Source organism: Heterodontus francisci, chromosome 42, assembly GCF_036365525.1.
Source record: "Heterodontus francisci isolate sHetFra1 chromosome 42, sHetFra1.hap1, whole genome shotgun sequence".
Classification (NCBI taxonomy): domain Eukaryota; kingdom Metazoa; phylum Chordata; class Chondrichthyes; order Heterodontiformes; family Heterodontidae; genus Heterodontus; species Heterodontus francisci.
Window position 1 is genome coordinate 15923188 of NC_090412.1, and position 20342 is coordinate 15943529.

At 44.0% G+C, this 20342-nt stretch overlaps 1 protein-coding gene across 3 annotated transcripts in view; it reads right to left on the reverse strand.

Moving 5' to 3' along the window:
* LOC137355472 (alpha-internexin-like) overlaps window positions 1-19598 on the reverse strand; it is a 36477-nt gene extending 16879 nt beyond the window's left edge. Inside the window, exons 1-2 of one of the 3 annotated variants that reach the window (XM_068020628.1) lie at window positions 19216-19598; window positions 4681-4820 (exon numbers count right to left, since the gene is read on the reverse strand). In XM_068020628.1, coding sequence (XP_067876729.1) covers window positions 4681-4820; window positions 19216-19516 — 441 coding nt within the window. In that variant the 5' untranslated portion in view covers window positions 19517-19598. Of the gene's footprint in view, window positions 1-4659; window positions 4821-19215 lie in introns of all 3 variants that reach the window. The other 2 variants (XM_068020627.1, XM_068020629.1) reach the window with 2 other exon arrangements.
* Window positions 19599-20342: the final 744 nt, after the last annotated feature.

Here is a 20342-nt window from a genome sequence, read left to right on the forward strand (position 1 = left end):
TTTGGGTTGAAAAATGCACTGATATAAAGTCAAACCATAATGGCTCCTGGTAAAATCTGTCAGCTTTGTGATGTGAGGTGAGAATTATATCATTTCACAACCCCAAATCACTTGCATTATGGGACTTCTGTGCAATGTGCAGGTCCCTGTGGGCAAGTCAAATCATAATTGGTTTTGTCTAAGCTCAGTTTTTTTTTTGCAGTAGCTCTCTTGTCTGCAGGTGACACTCATTTCACAATCAATAGACATACCATATGTGTTACTGAAATAGGGTATGTTCTCCAACAATTTACACTTGCTGCAGATTTTACTATTTAATTCCATTGCTAGATCAAAGAAGACAGTATTTCCATCTTATGTGATTTCATTCTGCATAGTTTTGTTCTGATATCAACTTGTTCTGGGCCCACTTGTCTAAAACTGATAATTGCTCAGGTTCCCCTGATGTGATATCTACAATAACCTGATTTACAGCCACGGGACATAGTCAGAAAAATTTCAGTGGGTCACAATCCCAGATGGGCTGCCACATGGAAATAAAATATTCCACTGGGAGAAGAGGTAAAGAATGGGCACTTACCAGGATGTTTTTCTCCCATGACTGGGGATGGTCATTCATTTCTGCTTTTCACTCGTTATCTTTGATAATTCAGACAAGAATATCTGATTTCCGTTGGTAAAGATTGTAAACTGATGTATTCCTAACAGTAAGGATACATGGGGTAGTTTTCAACTTATCACTCGACATAAAACTGGTATTACAGGTTAGGCGGACATTAAAGAGACAGCCCAATTTCTTATCCATTGAAATCAGTCAGCAGTAAGTTAAAAATTACACCCCTCCCCCCACTAGCCCAACAAGACATTGATGTGAGAGAATAAGAACAGTGGAAACATTAAAAGGATGTAACAATGCCCTTCACTGATGCTAGAATCAATACTCATTCTGATTTGGGACTATGGGAATCTAACCCAAACTAAAACAATTGTCACATTAAGAATGTTTTAAGAATATGTTGGTTTGTAGTGCCATAATTATTTGTAAAATGATAAATGACGGAATATATGTTTACTAATCAGGAGCTTACGGTTTGATTTTCTAAGCCTGGGCTTCACTCAGCTGCAAATGATGGGAGAGTATCCTTCAACTTGACTTCCTTTGGTAGTTAAAGGAGTTTATGTGCAGAGGCTTCTGCATGGAGGCAAATGGGAGGAAATAGAGAATTAAAAAACTAACGATAGCAGTAAAAAAGCAGAATGTAACAACATAGTTATCGTAATTGTTATGGGGTGGTGGGAAAGGGGTATTTATTTTTGGTGTTTATTTCTTTAAATATTTAAATAAGCTGGCATGGTTGGCTGCCCTTTAAAAATGGAGCCTGCGCAAAGGCAGCTGACGCCATTGCTGGGGATGGACAACCGCCCCCTCCACGTGATTTAAATGAGCTACTGCGTTTAAGATTGTGGTGGCTCTTTGGCTTGCGGCCAGCACAGGCAAGCTGCCATTTGTTGAGCTCGCCGCCGAGATCGGTGGCAGGTTTATAGAATTCAGCCTATCTGTCCTCTTCTGTCCTGTAAAAGTCTTCATTCTGATCCTTTACTATTTATTTATGACAATTCCCATTTACAGTTATAATAGGTTGAAAAGACAGTATGATTATCTCAGGTTTAGATATCATAATAGAAGTGTGTTCCTTCCCCAGATGGATGATGCTTGCTGATCACAACATCGCACTAAAATTGGCACCAATTGGAACTAATTTAGCAGCCTGATTAGTGGTAATCCACAGGGCAAAGCCTATTAAAACAAAAGTAGGAGAAGGAAAGAATCAGGACAGTCACTTGTCAGGTGCAAGGAATATTGCCATTCGGTATCTTTATAAGATCAAGAATGAATTTCATAAAGGAAATAAAGACTTGCACTTATATAGCACCTTTCACAACCTTACGACATCCCAAAGCATTTTACAACCAAGGAAGTGCTTTTTTCTGAAGTATAGTCACTAACTAGGAAATGCACCAGCCAATTTGTGCACAGCAATGAAGCAAATAACCAGATAATCTGTTTTAGTGATGTTGGTTGAGGGATAAATATTGGCCAGGACATTGGGAGAACACCCCTACCCTTCTTGGAATAGTGCCATGGGATTTTTATGTCCACCTGAGAGGGCAGACAGGGCTTCGGCTCATCTGAAAGACAGCACCTCCACCAGTGCAGCACTCCCTCAGTACTGCACTAAAGTGAAGGTCCCAATGACTATCAAAAAGCTGATTACCCGTGTTCCTATTGCCCATGTTCTTCCTTACCCAGGAGAATTCATGGGTAGGTCAGAAGACCAGTAGGAATCTGAGCTTTTGGATGGAAGACTAATTGAGCCTCTCTATCCAGTCAGTGAATGAGGAGCACAAGGCCCAGGATATTCATCTAATTACACGGCGAGATGCATATCACCTACATTTTTCTGTTTCATAACCGTAGAATCATTGCAGCTACAAAATGGCACCGGTTAAAATGGTGCTCATGACTTGTGCATATTGAACTACATATGGGAGCCAGAGCTCCTCCAGCATCACATCTACTTAGTCACGAGCCACCTCAAAACTTCTCTGCATTCTTGTTTTACTTCCTTACTTTCCCCGGCTTATTGTGAGTTGGTAGAGAAGAGATTTGAAAGCATGTTTGTCTGTAGATGTGCTGAACTCGCTAATAAAAAAAAAATTCAACAGACTGTGAAATTGCTGATCTAAATGAATCTTTGCCTAGCACCTGTTTGTAAGGTATGGGAAAGTGCCTACCACAAGTCAAAATGTCACACATATATAACAACAACTTACATTTATATAGCACCTTAAATGGAATAAAACATCCCAAGGTGCTATACTGTCTATCACACTTGTAAAATGTCTGTGGGACAAAAGCATTTCTGAAAGACTTTCCTCGTGCCTAGTCAAGGACCTCTGCTGGAATATATGCATCTGCTATCAGTCAGAGGGTTATGGGTCAAACCTTAATCCAGAGACTTGAACACTTTAGTCTAGACCATCACCAGGCCCCAATTTTATCTGTGGACCAACTGTCAGTCAGCATCTATAGAACAAACAGGCATGGGGTCCTCCATCATGTGTTAACAAATGTGTCCTCTGCACAGATGCTGACCGACCTGTTTTGTTTCTGATTTTTACCAACTGAAGTTTATGACCTTTTGTTTGCGTGACAATTTCAATTTGTTGTAGTGTTTACCGTGCTCAGCTCAGCGTGAGGTTTTCTTACAGCCTGTCTGCAGTTTCAATAAAAGAATTCTGGTTGACATGTTATGATATGTGCTGATTCCGTGAGATTAAATACAGAACATTTCAGAAATGTGCCAAGATACCAGTGTATGAGTGTGTTAAAATACCAGATTCAGGATGATTTTAATGAAACACAATAACGTGCTCATTAGGATTGGAGGCTTATGTTGAAAGTGCAGCTCTGAGCTATAATTTGCATGCTGATTGATATCTCCAACAGTGTCCTCTCCAACATGCCTATGGGGTACTGATTCTTTGTGTTAACTTGATTAATGGTTTCCACCTTCTCACAAATCAGCCTTTTCTTTTTATTATCTAATATATAATGATCCCAATGCATTTAGAAGATGCAGTCCACCTCATTACGCTTTCTATCACATACAATTCTACAACAAAAAACCTTCATCATATCTTGGTCATTGACAGAATGTCAATGACAGAAAGGATCACAGAAAAAAACAGACATGCTGTCAAAGCTTTTTGTCTTGCACTCATCAGGACAGACATAAGAATGCCTAATTTCAGAGAAAGCAACAATTTATACTGCATGAGAAAAGAGTGCTGATTGGTTGACATGTTGCCATGGAGAATGCACCAGGGATGTCCCTCACACTTTGTTTAATTAAAAAAAAAGGCTCAATGCCTGGACAGGTCCCTGTGTATAAATATATGTAGCTTGTGAAATATTTCTGCTTGGTAGATGCTGTCTGTTAGTATGAGGAAAATCAAACTAAATTTTACAACCCCTAATCATTACAAGCATTAAACAAAAGAAACAGTGCATTTATATAGCACCTTTCATGACCTCAAGATGCCCCAAAGTACTTTATAGTGAATTATGTCTTCACTGTTGTATTAGGGAACAGGAAATCGCTCCTGCCTTCCACACCTGTCAGAGACCTTTGCTGTTCCCTGCCCCTCACCTTTCTGCACTTGTTAAAAACTGTTAATCTCTAACATTACCTAGAATTTACAGCACAGACACAGGCCATTCAACCCAACTGGTCTATGCTGGTGTTTATGTCCAAACACGAGTCTCTTCCCATTCAACCTCATCTAATCCTATTGGCATATCCTTCTATTCCTTTCTCCTTCATGTATTTATGTCACTTCCTCTTAAATGTATCTATACCATTCGCCTCAACCACTCCATGTTGCAGCGAGTTCCCTTTCTTCATTGGATTTATTCATGGCCATCCTTTATTTATGCCCCCTAGTTTTGGACACCCGACAAGTGAAAATATATTCTCTGCATCTATATATCAAACTATTTAATAATTGTAAAGACCTCTATGATGTCACCTCTCAGCCTTCTCTTTTCCAGAGAGTCTTTCCTGATAGTATTAACCTTTCAGTTCTGGTACCAACCATGTAAATCTTTTTTCGCACCTTCTCCAGTGTCTCGAAATCCTTTTTGTAAAATGGAGCCCAGAACAGTATTCTCAGTATACCTTCGAGTACATCTTCCAGTTCTGATTGCGAAAGTAACGTACTATTACAAAAGCAATAGTGCAGAAACTGCAGCATGGCTAGTCAAAAAAGGTGGCAAAAGGCACATTAAAAAAAACAAGCTTTAAACAATTGTAAAAATGGACATTCTCAAGCAAGTGGTATGGAAGCAGCCAAGTATCATTTTAATAGGTGCACAGAGAGTGAAGCGGCCAGAATATAAAGACAGTCTGACATAAGATCAATGTAATTGACATTGTATTCAGGGCTGTATTGAGGCTTGTGCATGCTCATCACAACCTCAACAAAGCCCATACTCAGACTGTCAGATGGTAGTACCGAGGCTCAGGATTGCCCGCCTGATTCTCCGATACACACACTCTGTATGTGTGCGTCTGCTCCCTGAGTATAAACACTGGTGAATCAGTCATTTGCATGAAGAGCTTCATGACAAAACTCTTAAATTTTCTTTTTTACCAATTTGAACCTGTGGCACCTTGCTCTACTCTCGCAATTTAATTTGACATAATTCTCTGGACCTACTTTCTCCATACTGATATATATAAGCAAACAGATCATCTAGCCATTAGCTCATTGCTGTTTGTGGGACCTTGCTGTGTGCAAATTGGCTGCCGCATTTCCGACATTACTCCAGTGAGTATTGGCTGTGAAGTGCCTGGGGCCATCCTGCAGTCACTATATAAATGCAAGTTCCTTCATTATACCAGCACTTCCTTTTGAGTCTAAATAAGTTGATGCAGATTAGAGATTCTTTAAACCTATTGCTGTTAAAGAGAATTATGCAATGTGAAACTCAAACCTTGGCTCAAGACATTAACACTTTATTAAATTTATAACTAAGCATTATTACCATTTACAAGGTGCCAGAAGAAGATGTGCTCATCAGTTCACTCCTCATAGACCTGCTACCGCAGTGCGTGACATCTCCCTGTCCTTTTTATTGAGACGCAAATAAAAGCACTGCAATACAAGCAAATTCTAATGATTTGGGAGTTGAATGGCACCTAGAATAGGGATTTTACTCCAGAAGAAATATATTATCCTTATGAAATCAGTTTGTTTTATCTCTCTCCCGTGCAGTTTCTTGGGAAAAATTAGCTTCAAAACCAATCTTTTGAAGCCTGCTGATATATTTATCTTCGATTGAATAAAAAGTGTTAAGCTCTGTGGTTTGATACAAATTCTAGATGAAATTTCAACATAAATATTGATAAACTTTCTATCTTTAAAGATTTCTAACAGCATTTTGAAACATTTAGAAGATTCTTTATAATATTAACATAGATTGATCCTTCACTGTGATATTCAGTCATATTACTGCAAGAAGTTGAGAGAGGGTGAGGTTCTACTCTTTTGGAACATGGTCAATCTTTGTGATGCAATGAGTGAGTGAGCTGTATCTGATCAAAGCTGCATTAAGGTTAGAATATTAATGTGGGGGTGAGGTGGAAACTGCTTTGTCCCAATGCCAACGTTAGGCTGTAAAGTTCTCTTTCTGCTCCCTTCTGCTTACTTTTGTTCTTGTCTCCCTGTCGTTCACTTTTATCTCTCTTTCTTGCTTGTCTTTATCTCTTCCACATTTGCCCTCCCTCCACTTCAGTTACTCGCTTTTCACCTTCATGTCTGTTTCTCTTTCCATCTTTAATTCTGTCCTCCTTCATTTCTGTCTCTTTCTCCATCTTCACTTCCATCTTGCTCTCCCTACCTTCATTTGTTTCTCTTTTCTTCACTGCTTTCTTCATTTCATCTGTTTCTTCCTTGACTTCAATCTCTCGCCTTCACTCCATTCTGTCTCTCTGCACCTGCATTTCTACCTTTCTTTCTCTTCACTTCTGTCTCTCTCTCCTTCACTTCTCTCTGCCTCTCCCTGCAATCACTCTCTCTCTCTCTCTCTCACTCTGTATAAAAGGCAGACAGCTCTGTGACCCATTTTGACCTTTGGGCCCCTGGACATTCCATGGAGATTAATGGGTGATAGACCCACCCCAGCACAAAACAGTAAGAGAAACAGAATTAATCAAAGGGCTTGGCCTTTGGAAAACTGCTACAAACTATTTAGAGGGTGAGGCAGGGGTGGGGGCTGGAGGAGGGGTGAGGGAGAGGTGACTGGGAGTGTGGGAGGGTTCCAGGGGGGGATGAGGCACAAGAAGTGTTGATTCTTATCAGTTGTTGCTATCTGATATTTCACACAGGTGATAAATGATGTGCTCCATGGTCATTGTGCTATGTGTTTGAAAATTTGCCATTTTTTTTTTAAAAGGGTGATGTCCCTTTAAGAAAAGATTCTGAAATTTGCAGTGGAAAAGATTCAAGAGTTTGAAACTTGGATTTTTTATATTTTTCTGACAAATACCACAATCAAGAGCAGACAAGGAGCAGATTTTCAACTTTTATTTGTGGCCTTTAACCCTGCATTGGGTATTCTGGTTAAGTGTCACAGGCACAGGCAGCACTGGGGAGAGAGAGGCACTGGGGGAGAGGGACATTGTGGGGAGAGGAGATGGGGACAATGTGGGAAGAAAGGCATTGTGGGGAGAAGGGCATTGTGGGGAGAAGGGCATTGTGGGGAGGGGGCATTGTGGGGAGAAAGACATTGTGGGGAGAAAGACATTGTGGGGAGAAAGGCATTACGGGGAGAAAGGCATTGCGGGGAGAGGGACATTGTGGGGAGAAGTGCATTGCGGGGAATGGGGTATTGTGGGGAGAAGGGCAATGTGGGCAGAAGGGCATTGCAGGGAGAGGGGTATTGTGGGGAGAGGGGTATTGCGGGGAGAGGGGTATTGCGGGGAGAAGGGTATTGTGGGGAGAGGGGTATTGCGGGGAGAGGGGTATTGCGGGGAGAAGGGCATTGCGGGGAGAAGGGCATTGTGGGGAGGGGGCATTGTGGGGAGAAGGGCATTGTGGGCAGAAGGGCACTGCGGGGAGAGGGGCATTGCGGGGAGAAGGGCATTGCGGGGAGAAGGGCATTGTGGGGAGGGGGCATTGTGGGGAGAAGGGCATTGTGGGCAGAAGGGCACTGTGGGGAGAGGGGTATTGCGGGGAGAAGGACATTGCAGGGAGAGGGGCATTGCGGGGAGAAGGGCATTGCGGGGAGAGGGGCATTGCGGGGAGAGGGGCATTGCGGGGAGAGGGGTATTATGGGGAGAGGGGTATTATGGGGAGAGGGGTATTGCGGGGAGAAGGGCATTGCGGGGAGAAGGGCATTGTGGGGAGGGGGCATTGTGGGGAGAAGGGCATTGTGGGCAGAAGGGCACTGCGGGGAGAGGGGTATTGCGGGGAGAAGGACATTGCAGGGAGAGGGGCATTGCGGGGAGAAGGGCATTGCGGGGAGAGGGGCATTGCGGAGAGGGGTATTGTGGGTAGAAGGGCATTGTGGGGAGGGGGCATTGTGGGCAGAAGGGCATTACGGGGAGAGGGGCATTGTGGGGAGTGGGGCATTGTGAGGTGCATTGTGGGGAGAGGGGCATTGCGAGGGGAGGGGGATTGAGGGGAGAGGACATTGGGGAGAGGGGCAATGCAGCAAGTTGGCACATCACAGGAAACTTAATGTCCAGGACGGAAGAGACAGAGAGAGGGAGAAAGATGGAGAAATACGAAGAGACAGATGGTGAAAGAGAGAGAGACACACAGAGCTAGCGAGAGGGGGAAGAGATGGAGAGAGACAGAGAGGGAGAGAGAGTGAGAGGGAGAGAGAGAGTTTAAATAACTAGCAGAACTGACCTGAAAGGATGAATCGTTGAATTAAAATCCGAAAGTCTGGGACAGCCCATTACTCAATAAAACATTGACTAATTTCTCTGTATATCATTAACACTGGTTTACTTTAATAAAATTCTTCTTAAAATATACGTTTTAAATAAAATGCTATTTTGCGAACAGCACTTTGACGGTGAGGAGTTTAGTGTAAATCACCATTGGCTTTACACAGTTTAAAATTATACAAATAAAAAGTTACTGTTAGGACGACCTCAATATTTGATTTGAAATCTGGGTATTTGAATGTCGGAAGCTCCGGGAAAAGCGCTGTGATGTTGCTGAGATGTGAAGAGTTAATGATACTGGATGCGGAGGTGGGATTGGGAGAGGCTCCTGGAACATTGCAGCAACCGCTGATCCAATGCAGATAAAATGCGGATCAGCGCTGGCCAGGACTGCAGGAGGATGTACACAGAGACATCAGTAACTCACAGCCAGGCAGTTCCAGCACCTTCCTCTCGGTCCACCAACTCCAGCTTACACCCCCCTCCATCTCTCTCCCTCCCTCTCTCATTATCTTTCCTTCTCACACTCTATCAATTCTCTCCCTGCTTGTTCTCTCACTCTCTCCTTCACTCTCACTATCTCCCCCTCAGTCTCTGCATTTTCCCTTGTCATCCCTCTCTCTGACACTTGCTCACTCTTTCTCTCCCTCTCTTATTCTCTCCCTCACTCACTCTCTCCCTCTCTCATGCTCTTTCTCCCTCTCACCCTCTCCCATCCTTCTCTCCTCCCTCTCTCATCAACTCCTTCTCCCTCGACCTCCCCCTCTCTGTCCCTCTTTCTCTCTCTCTTTACTTCCCCCTCTCTCTTTCCCTCACTCCTTTCCTCCCTCATTCAGTTTCTCTCTCACTCCAGTTTGCACAAACTTGACAATTTTAGTCCTACTGCAGTCACATACCACCTCCATTTAATTTAAACATATTTTGTCTTGTGATAGACTAGTGAATAAAATGAAGAGAAAAAAGTTCTAACAACTTCTCTGACATTCAGATCAAAAATCCATGGAAATGGATTTAACCTTTTCCAGCCTAAGATATACACAGCAGTGAGTCTCAACATGCCAGATATTTAATGGGTCTGCAGTGCAATCCATCTTTGCTTCTTGACAATGTAACTGACTGCAGGAGTGGATGTGTGTGTGTGAGTGTGTGAATGCGTGTTTGCTCATATCCAGGTGGAAGATAAACATCCAGGATGTCTGCAATCACTGAATAAAAGAAATACTGGTCTATGTTTAGAAAGTGGAAAGTTAGTTTTAATATATTTTTATTTGCAAATCAGTGTTAAGGTCTGGTTAACTCTGAATTAATTCAGTAATTTGCAGTGAATAGTATGCACTAGACTATCTATCTATCTATCTATATATCTATCTATCTCTATTGAAAACTCCATTATTATAAAAATTACAATTGTTTTGATGTTGATATTTCTTTCTAAGTTTCTCCCAGAAGTGTCCCTATGTCACCCATTTACCCTAGCAGAGAGGATGGGCTGTGCTCAGATTCCAATGCAATTCCCTGGCTGGGCAATAGGACAGTGAGTGCAGCTTGGAGTGACTGTGGGTAGACGGGTTCTCATGTGCCTGGTTTCTGCTTCACACCTCTACAGCACTGCATGCCTGAGAATGGGAACTTGCAATACCAGGAATCATAGGCATGAGTCCAGCTGCTTCCTACCATTGCTGCCATTTTGGATACTTCTGAATTGGTTCCATTGCTTATAGGGAGGAATATCATGCATTGAAAGGATGCATCAAAATGTACAGTACCAAATAATGGGTTAGGAGACAGACGAAAAGACTGCCCTTGCTCCCTTCTGGCCATCTGTGTGTAACCCCCTCTTCCGCTTTCTGTACAAAAACATGAGCACTACTGCAAACAGTAGAGTATCAAGAGATAATCTGTAAACATACGTGCTATCTTTGGGGGTGGGGGGCAACGGTGACAAGGGGGATGTTCTCCTCCCCCCACCAAATATTTTTACATGGTTGGCCACAAGTGTCTTGCAAGAACAGAGTTCGACTGTAACCTTTAGTACTGGTGACTGGTTATCAAACCCCAGGTGAGTCACACTAGCATTGCAGATTAATTACAAAAATAGTATTCTGCATTTGTATGGAAGACAATTATCTTCTGAGGCATTTTAAAAACAGACATGCCAAGATGATCAGGATATCGGTTTGATGGGACTCAACTTCCCTGGCTGTGATTTTGCAATCATTGTTTTCCATATTTCATTCTTAGAGATCTATTCTCAGAAAATAATGTTTCAAATGTCTCCTCGGATTCAGAATATTCAGAACATTTGGACAATTGGCAACTTTAATTGAAGAGCAAGTCTGCAGCTATGAATTACTCTACTGAATCTGCAGGTACTTTTTGTTCAAACCTATTAGCATTCTGCTGCAAACAATACGCCACAATCATCTATATAACTCTGACGTAAGCTGAATATTTATATCAATACTTCCCAGTGCTTCCAAAAAAAAACTGATGTCATCTTGGCAGAGAATAATTCCTTTTTATATATAAAATAAGTCTTTCCTATCTGTTAAAGTAATACTGTGGATCAGGATCAGTTTAAACTGCCAGCAATCTGACCTAATGATATCCTTGATTTTAGGAGTATATTATACAGATGCTGCAGTGAAATAGTCAGGGAGTCCAGCTCTTGGTTGTGTTAGTCTGGATGCTGCCAGATCTGGTTTGCCAAGGTCATTGAGAACAGAGACAAGTCAGGCTGTTTAGTGAACCATGTACAATTTAAAAGAGACACATACAGAAAATACTGCATATATTAACCGATGATACAAAGAAAAGGCTGATTCAGATTTATCTTATCAGAACTCATATCATTAAAATTTAAATCTGTGCTGACCTTTAGAAGAATTGAGGCCAGACATACAGAATGGAACCTTTTGCTGTTTGTTGCATGCTTTGTTTGCATGGAAAAATGCTTCTTGCTGCTAAATGTTTTACGGGCTCTTAGTACTGGAGCGTGGAAGGTCGTGACTGATGGGGTCATTTAAACACTGCTGCCATAGTGTCAGCATACCTGTAGCTGACCTCACATCATTTTGCGATGTCAGCTCATTATAATTATTTAGCATAGACATCTTTGAAGGGCCTTCCAAACCTGTGACCTCTACTGGCTAGAAGGACAAGGGCAGCAGGCGCATGGGAACACCACCAGCTGCAAGTTCCTCTCCAAGTCACAGACCATCCTGACTTAGAAATATTTTGCTCCTCTTTCATCATCACTAGCTCAAAGTCCTGGCACCCCTAGAATCATAGAAAGTTTAAGGCACAGAAAGAGGCCACGGCTCATCGTGTCTGTGCCGGCTGAAAAATGATCTACCTATTCTAATCCCACCTTCCAGCATCTGGTCCGTAGCCCTGCAGATTACGGCACTTGAGGTGCATATCCAGACTCCTTTTGAATGAGTTGAGGGTTTCTGCCTCAACTACCCTTTCAGGCAGTGAGTTCCAGACCATCACCACCCTCTGGGTGAAAAAGCTTTTCCTAATCTCCCTTCTAATTTTTCTACCAATCACTTTAAATCTATGCCCCCTCCTCACTGACCTCTCTGCTAAGGTGAATAGACCCTTCATCGCCACTCTATCCAGGCCCCTCACAATTTTGTACACCTCAATCAAATCTCCCCTCAGCCTTTTCTGTTCCAAGGAGAACAACCCCAGCCTATCCAATCTTTCCTCATAGCTGCATTTTTCCAGTCCTGGCAACATCCTCGATAATCTCCTGGTGACCAGAACTGCACATAGTACTCAAGTTGTGGCCTAACCAATGAGTTGCATAGTTCCAGCATAACCTCCCTGCTGTTAGATTCTATACCTTGGCTAATAAAGGAAAGGATTCCATATGCCTTCTTAACCACCTTATCGACTTGTCCTGCTACCTTCAGGGATCTGTGGACATTCCCTCCAAGGTCCCTTACTTCCTCGACACCTCAGTATTTTCCCATTTATCGCATATTCCTTTGCCTTCCCAAATGCATCACCACACACTTCTCCAGGTTGAATTCCATTTGCCACTTTTCAGCCCATCTGATCAGACCATCAATATCATCCTGCAGCCTACAGCTATCCTCCTCGCTATCTACCACATGGCCAATCTTTGTGTTGTCTGCAAACTTCTTGATCATGCCCCCTAGATTTACATCCAAATCGTTAATAAATACCACAAAAAGCAGGGGACCCTGTACTGAGCCCTGCGGAACGCCACTGGAAACAGCCCTCCAGTCGCTAAAACACCCGAAAATAATTACCCTTTGTTTCCTGCCACTGAGCCAATTTTGTATCCACCTTGCTGCATTTCCCTGGATCCCATAGGATTTTTTTTTTAAACCAATCTGCCATGTGGGACCTTGTCAAAAGCCTTGCTAAAATTCATGTAGACCACATCAACTGTACTACCCTCATCTATCTTCCTCGTTACTTCTTCAAAAAATTTGATCAAGTTGGTCAAACAAGATCCCTTAACAAATCCATGCTGGCTATCCTTGATTAACCTGTGCCTTTCTAAGTGACAGTTTATCCTGTCTCTCAGAATAGATTCCAATAAGTTGCCCACTACTGAGGTTAGGCTGACTGGCCTATAATTATTTGGTCTATCCTTTGCTCCCTTTTTAAACAGGTACAATGTTAGCAGTTCTCCAATCTTCCAGCACCACACCTGTATGCAGTGAGGACTGGAAAATGATGGTCAGACCTTCTGCTATTTCCTCTCTTGCTTCTTTTAACAGCTTAGGTACATTTCATCTGGCCCTGGTGACTTATCAACTTTCAAGAATGCTAGTCCCATTAATACTTCCTCTCTCCCTATGTTTATCACATCCAATACTTCACACTCCTCCTCCTTAACTACAATATCTGCATCGTCCCCCTCTTTTGTGAAGACAGATGCAAAGTATTCATTAAGAACCATACCAATATCTTCCACCCCTACACATATGTTACCTTTTTGGTCTTTTATCGGCCCTACTCTCTCCTTAGTTATCCTCTTACTCTTAATGTATTGATAAAACATCTTTGGGTTCATTTTGATTTTGCTTGCCATTATTCTTTCATGCCCTCTCTTTGCTTTCTATACTCCTCTCAGCTTTCTGTAGTATTGAGTTCTCAGTGTCAGACATAAGCTTTCCTTTTCTACCTTATCTTACCCTGTAGGCACCTTGACATCCATGGGGCTCTAGATTTGGCCGTCTCACCCTTTTTCTTTGTGGGAACATGTTTACTCTGAACCCCTTGAATCTTCCTTTTGAATGCCTCCCACTGTTCTGACACTGATTTACCTTCAAGTAGCTGTTTCCAGTCCACTTTCGCTAAATCACTCCTCAGTTTAGTATAATTGGCCTTGCCCCAATTGAGAACTCTAACTCCTGTTCTATCTCCGTCCTTTTCCATAATTATGTTAAAACTGACTGAATTATGATCACTACCACCAAAATGCTCTCCCACTGCCACTCCTTCCACCTGCCCATCTCCATTTCCCAAAACTAAGTCTAAAACTGCACCCTCTTTTGTTGGACTTGCTACATACTGAGCAAGAAGGTTCTCCTGAATGCACCTCAAGAATTCTGCTCCCTCAATTCCTTTCACACTAAAACTATCCCAATTAATATTGGGGTAGTTAAAATCCCGTACTATTACTGCCCTATTGTTCTTGCACTTCTCAGAGATTTGCCAACATATCTGCTCTTCGATCTCCCTCTGACTGTTCGGGGGTTTATAGTACACTCCTAGCAGTGTGATTGCCCCTTTTTTTGTTCCCTAGCTCAATCCATATGGCCTCATTTGATGAACCTTCCAACATATCATCCCTCCTCACAGCTGTAATAGTTTCCTTGACCAAAATTATCACTCTCCTTCCTTTCTTATCCCCCTCCCTATCGTGCCTGAAAACCCTGTACCCAGGAACATTGAGCTGCCATTCCTTAAGTCCCTCCTTAAGTCATATCTCTGTATTGGCTATGATATCATACTTCCACGTGTCTATCTGTGCCCTCAGATCATCTGCTTTATTTGCCCCAGCAAGAGTCTCTTGTATCGTGGTGGTCTGCTGTGTACTGCACGACCTGACACTGCAGAGGGGGGAGGCGTTGAACAATGAGGATCTTGTGGGTTACGATGCCTCCTCTGATGATGAGGCTGCTGACAAGGTGATGAATGATGAGGGATCCGGGTGCCACAGGCAAGGTGCAATGAGATACACACAAGGGAGGCTTGGAAAGTGCTAATACACAGAAGTTTCATATGAGCCTCACTACCTGTTGATTCCATACCAATAAAGCCTCACCTTTGTGCAGCCCTGCTGTCACCTCCTTCAATTACCATTCCATCGCCCTGCGCCCAGTTGCACATTGCACAGCGGCAAGGGTATAGCAGCGACCCTACGTGGCATGGTCCCTCGCAACCAGCCCCTTGAGGGTGATAGGGTATAACTGCAGTCCCAAAGGGCAGTAAAAAATGGAAGATGTAGCACTAATACATTAATCCTTTATTAAACAGCACAAAAAATGCAAGGCTTCACAGTTTGATACTCTATTCACCTGTGTACCCCAGATGCAACTAAGTGCTCTTCTTAAATAACTTCCACGTTCTCCTCCATGGTGCTCCCCCTGCACTTGCAGCTGAGATGGAGGCAGGCTGCTGACTGTGCTGCCACATGGCTTGGGATGACCTTGGCGGTTGTCCTCTGGCTGCCTGAGGCCTGGAACGCCCCGGCATGCTGAGGGGCTCCTGTACAGGTGCAGGCACCCTCCTCTGTTGTCACAGCTACTTGAGAGGCTAGATTCACAAGCAGAGGGGCTGAGGAGCCACCGTCTACACCAGGAACTTCCTGAGAGGAGCCCCAAAAATAGAAGGCAGATGCTTTTCCTCCCTTGCATGGCACACTTGTACCTCCCTGCTGCCCTGAGAAGCGCGAGGACCTGGCGGAAACTCCAGGCGCCATGCTCATTCTTACCCAGCCACTGATACATGAAGCTCATGAACGAAGCAATGGCATCAGGTCCATGTACATCTCCGCCATCTACTGAGGAGTTCGCTGGATCTGGCTCTCACTGAGGGTTGCCAATCTTTCGATGGAGGAAGCCAAGCGCGCATCCGTCAGCACCCAAGGCCTGGATGGACTCCTCCATCATTTGCGCTTGGGAAGGCATCACATCTGGAAGCTCTGCCAGATGTTCCCTCACTTCTCGCTGTAGCTCCAGCAATTGCTGTGTTGTCGACGATTCCAGAGGCACGTCATCAGCCTGGGACTCAGCATGGGCCTCCCACAGTCTTCCGAGTGGGAGTGGCCTCAGCTGCCACAGCCTCCGTCAGCTACACGGGCGTGTCTGAACTGTGCTCAGCAGCTTGTGTCCCCGAATCTGAGCAGGAATGGATACCCAGCGACGTGAGAGTATCTGTTGAGGTGGAGGGTACAGGGGAATGATGTGATGGTGCACCCTCTGAGTCTCCATGGTTCTCCTCAGAGGTGGGCAGTTGTCCACTGGTCACTCCAACTCTCTGTTATTCAGACTGACCTGAATGAGAGAACAGATAGATTCAAGGGTTATGGACTTCCCATTGCATCCTTCCAACTACTCCTCATGTGGCATCCATGTGTCCAATGGTGGACACATAAGGACTATGCCTCATGTGCATCAGAGACTCCCTTGTGCCGCGGCACTCGAACACTCACTCTCTTGTGTGTACACTCCTGTCTCGCCATCAGCAATGGAACAGCCGCCGTGCTGCACTGCCAGTTCTAACGTTTCCTTCTCCAATGGGGTTTTGATGGCCAGGTCGGGAACCCCTTCGCTGATCTTGGCCTGTTGCTTGAAGTTATGGGCTGTCTTCTGCTGCAAGCAGAAAGATGAACACTGTTAGTCTCCCAACAAGGACAAGCACAAAGCCTATGCTGGTGGCAGCCCAGCTGTTCATGATGGGGACACACAAATGCCTCCTGCATACAGCCACTCTCGAGGAACATTGTGGGGGTCTGCAATCACAGACAGGCGCCTCTCACTGAAATGCAGCCATGCCTCTGACAGGACAAGCTGCTGCCTGACCCCATTACCATTGACTGGGTGCTCACTCCCTCTGCACCAAACGTTGTGTTGCCACATGCAAGCCCCAGAGGGAAAAGAGGTATGGAATACTCACCATAATAAATAAGGTCATTGACATACTTGCAGTACTGGATCCAGGTTCTGGGAGTGACCCCACAGCTACTGACCTCCTCTGCAATCTTCATCCAGACTTGCTTGGTGAGTTGTACTGCTCTCCTCCTCCTGTTCCTGGGGAACAGGACCTTCCACCTTGCTGTTGCACCCTGGAGAACCTGCAGGGAGGCATCGCTGAACCGTGGGGTGCCCGGGGCCTTCCTTCTGCTATTCTCGCTCCTGCTTTCCTTCCTTTTTTAAAGATTTCCAGGCAGTCCCGTCACATTCAGTGTTGGCAGCTCTTTAATATGGTGCCAGCAGCTGCCGCAGTTTGACTAGATGCTGCCTCCATCACCTTTCAGTCCATCTCCATTCCCTCAGAGGTCGGCCCCTGAGCCTCCCAACCGGAAGATTGTGTGTAGCCAACTGATTCCCACCCAACTGATTCCCACCCAACTGACGTCGGGACCTGTGGCCCAGCTGCAAAATTCAGCTCCTTGATTCTATTTGCAAGCTAAGTGATATAGAGTCATAGAGTGATACAGCACTGAAACAGGCCCTTTGGCCCACTGAGTCTGTGCCAATCAACAATTTATACTAATCCTACATTTAATCCCATATTCCCTACCACATCCCCTCAATTCTCCTACCACCTACCTGCACTAGGAGCAATTTACTTATCAACCTGCAAGTCTTTGGCTGTGGGAGGAAACCAGAGTATCCGGCAGAAACCCACGCAGTCACAGGGAGAACTTGCAAACTCCGCACAGGTGACACCTAGAACTGAACCTGGGTTGCTGGAGCTGTGAGGCTGCAGTGCTAACCACTGCGCCACTGTGCCACCCAATATAATCTACCTGTAAGTAATAAGTGATATAATCTACCTGTATCCAAGAAACCTCATTTGTTTCCACTGCATTAATCAACAGGAATGAAAGGAGGACAGCTTGTATTTTAGAAGATATCTGGGCAGTGTGCTGTCAGGATACAGCATCTGAATTACTGCTTGACTCAGTTCCATGCTAGTCAATTAATTTTAACAATTGAGCCAGAGATCGGTAATTATATATTATACAAATAGTGCTACTTATCATCAGAATAGAGCAAGAAAATATTAGCAATTTCTTTTCATGCAGAAAGGTCCCATAAAAAGAATGGAACCTTCTTTATAATAGTCACACTACTTGACTTATAGCTCACAGTACATGTGAGGTAAAAGATAATGTTGCTCCACATACTCAAACAATATTTCATGATTGCTGTACTGGTCGAAGATGCTCGAGAAATGAACACTGTCTGCTGCAGTAGCAATCCAGGTGGTGGTACTTTCAAACATCTGTTCCTCTGCTCGCTGTTACCCTTGCTTATAACCTGCAGTCATATCCTGCTTTTCCCTCGCACACAGATGTGTCAAGTGTACCTTTTCAAAGATGTTTCCTTTATTTTGTATTAAATAAGGGTTATAAAGGAAAGGACCATTGCCATCTGTGGGCATTGGTTACTTCCTGTGTTATTTTTGATTTGGTCATGACTTTCAGAAAGAGTATACAATATATTCTGAGAATGCAGAGATAGAAAACAAAATAAGGGGTTGCATTGAATCAACAGGAGCAGAATCTGTTAAGCAGGAATCAGTAGATACAAACAGCAGTGTATTAACAATCTGCAACATGCATGCAGAAGTCTTAAAAGAGCGTACAATAAATAGGCCAGACAACCCCTTGAGCCTGCCCCACCATTTAATAAGATCATGGCTGATTTTCTACCCATTAGCACTTTCCTGCCCTAACCCCATATCCCTTGAATCCTTAGTGCCCAAAAATCTATCCATCTCAGTCATGAATATACTCATTGACTGAACATCCACATTCCTCTGGGGTTGAGAATTCCAAAGATTTTGGCCGATCGCTTATCCTGAAACAGTGAATCCCTAGTTCTAGATTCTCCAGCCAGGGGAACCAGCCTCTCTGCCCCCTAAGAATTTTGTACATTTCAAAGAGATCACCTCTCATGCTTCTAAACTTCAGAGAATTTAAGCCCATATAACTCAATCTCAATGCTGAGGAGAAGTTTTTGGAATCAGATAAGGCTGTAATTTCAAACACTGTGAGAAAATTCATAAAGGACAGAAGCACAAAGTCTCTGAAAGCACATGTCACTGAGGTTGCAGATACAGTATAATTAGTGTAGGAGTCATCTTATTCTTGTGGCAACATGACAGAAACATGCAAAGCGTTCACCAGTCACTCAGGAAGTCAACATTTCCTCCTCTTTCTCACAACCCCTTGCCGCACATATCATTATACTGACTTCAGTTTTTGTGATAATGTGGGCTGGATTTTATAGAGGCCTCGACGTCAGGATCCGTGGAACAGGGGCAAGAAGATTGCCCCGGATGAGGCCCACCACGGATTTGACGCTGGCAGGGCCTATCCCGATCTTGACGGCGCTGGCGAGTCCTCATGGCGCCCCTCCCCCGCTGCTCGGCGATGGGACTGTCATTTAAATATTTAGATCAATTTGCTTACCTGCATTAATGACTTTCCCGTCGCCCCCTGAAGTGCTAGCGCGATCTTCATCCCGGCCGTCGGCACTGGTGCGCCTTTGAATCCCCGTCTGGGGGAAACGAGGTGCAAAACCTGTGGGGAGGGGGGAGGAGGTACGTTTCTCAGTGCGGGGAGGGTTGGGGAGCAGCAAAAACAAATGATTGGTTGAGGGGATGGTGGGAAGGGTTTTAAGGTTAAAGGAAAGAAAGTTCGGGGGGAAAGGTCGTGATAGAAAATTTACTTTTTTGGGGGACAGAGGACAAATAATAAACAGGTTATTCATTGGGGAGGGAATGGGAGAGGGAATTGAAAGGGTGAATAAAACTTTATTTTGATTTATTGGAAATCCTGTCACTTTAAAACTTTAACTGTAACTGAAGGGCTGGAAGCCCTTTAAAAATGGTACCACGCCTGCGCAGTGGTGCCGGATGCCTTTGCCGGGGATGGCTTTCCCGCCCCTTCCGCATCATCGGGGGTGGGGGGCGGTCCAAACAGCCACATTAATGAGACACCGCGTATAAGATTGTGGCAACTCTGCAGAGTGAAATCTGTGCGTGCAGGCTGCCATCTTTTACCAAGCATAGAATCCAGCCCTGTGTATGTGTTCTTGATGGTTGGAATGAGAAATTTGGGAATTTTTGCTTTGCAACCAGTGGCGACAGAATAAGCCATCCCAAAGGACACCCAACCACAGAATCTTTCAGAGACAGAAAGATGGAAAATTCTGGAAGTGCTCAGCAGATCTGACAGCCTCTGTGGAGAGAGAAACAGAGTTAACATTTCAGATTGACAACCCAGTTCTGAGGAACGATCATCAGCCTTAAACGTTAACTCTGCTTCTCTCTCTACAGATGCTGCAGGACCTGCTGAGCATTTCCAGCATTTTCTGTTTCTCCCTCAGATTTCCAGCTTTCGCTGTATTTCCCTCTTCAGAATCTTTGCATGCGGCTGCACATAAATTATCTAGACTCAGCCACAAACTCAGAAATAACATTTGTTTTTATCTGATTTTTCAAATTTGAGTTTCTTCAATCAATTATTTGATTAAATTTGAAGAAAAGAAATCTATTTCCTCAGTTATCAGATTGACAGGCAAGAAAGACCTTTTT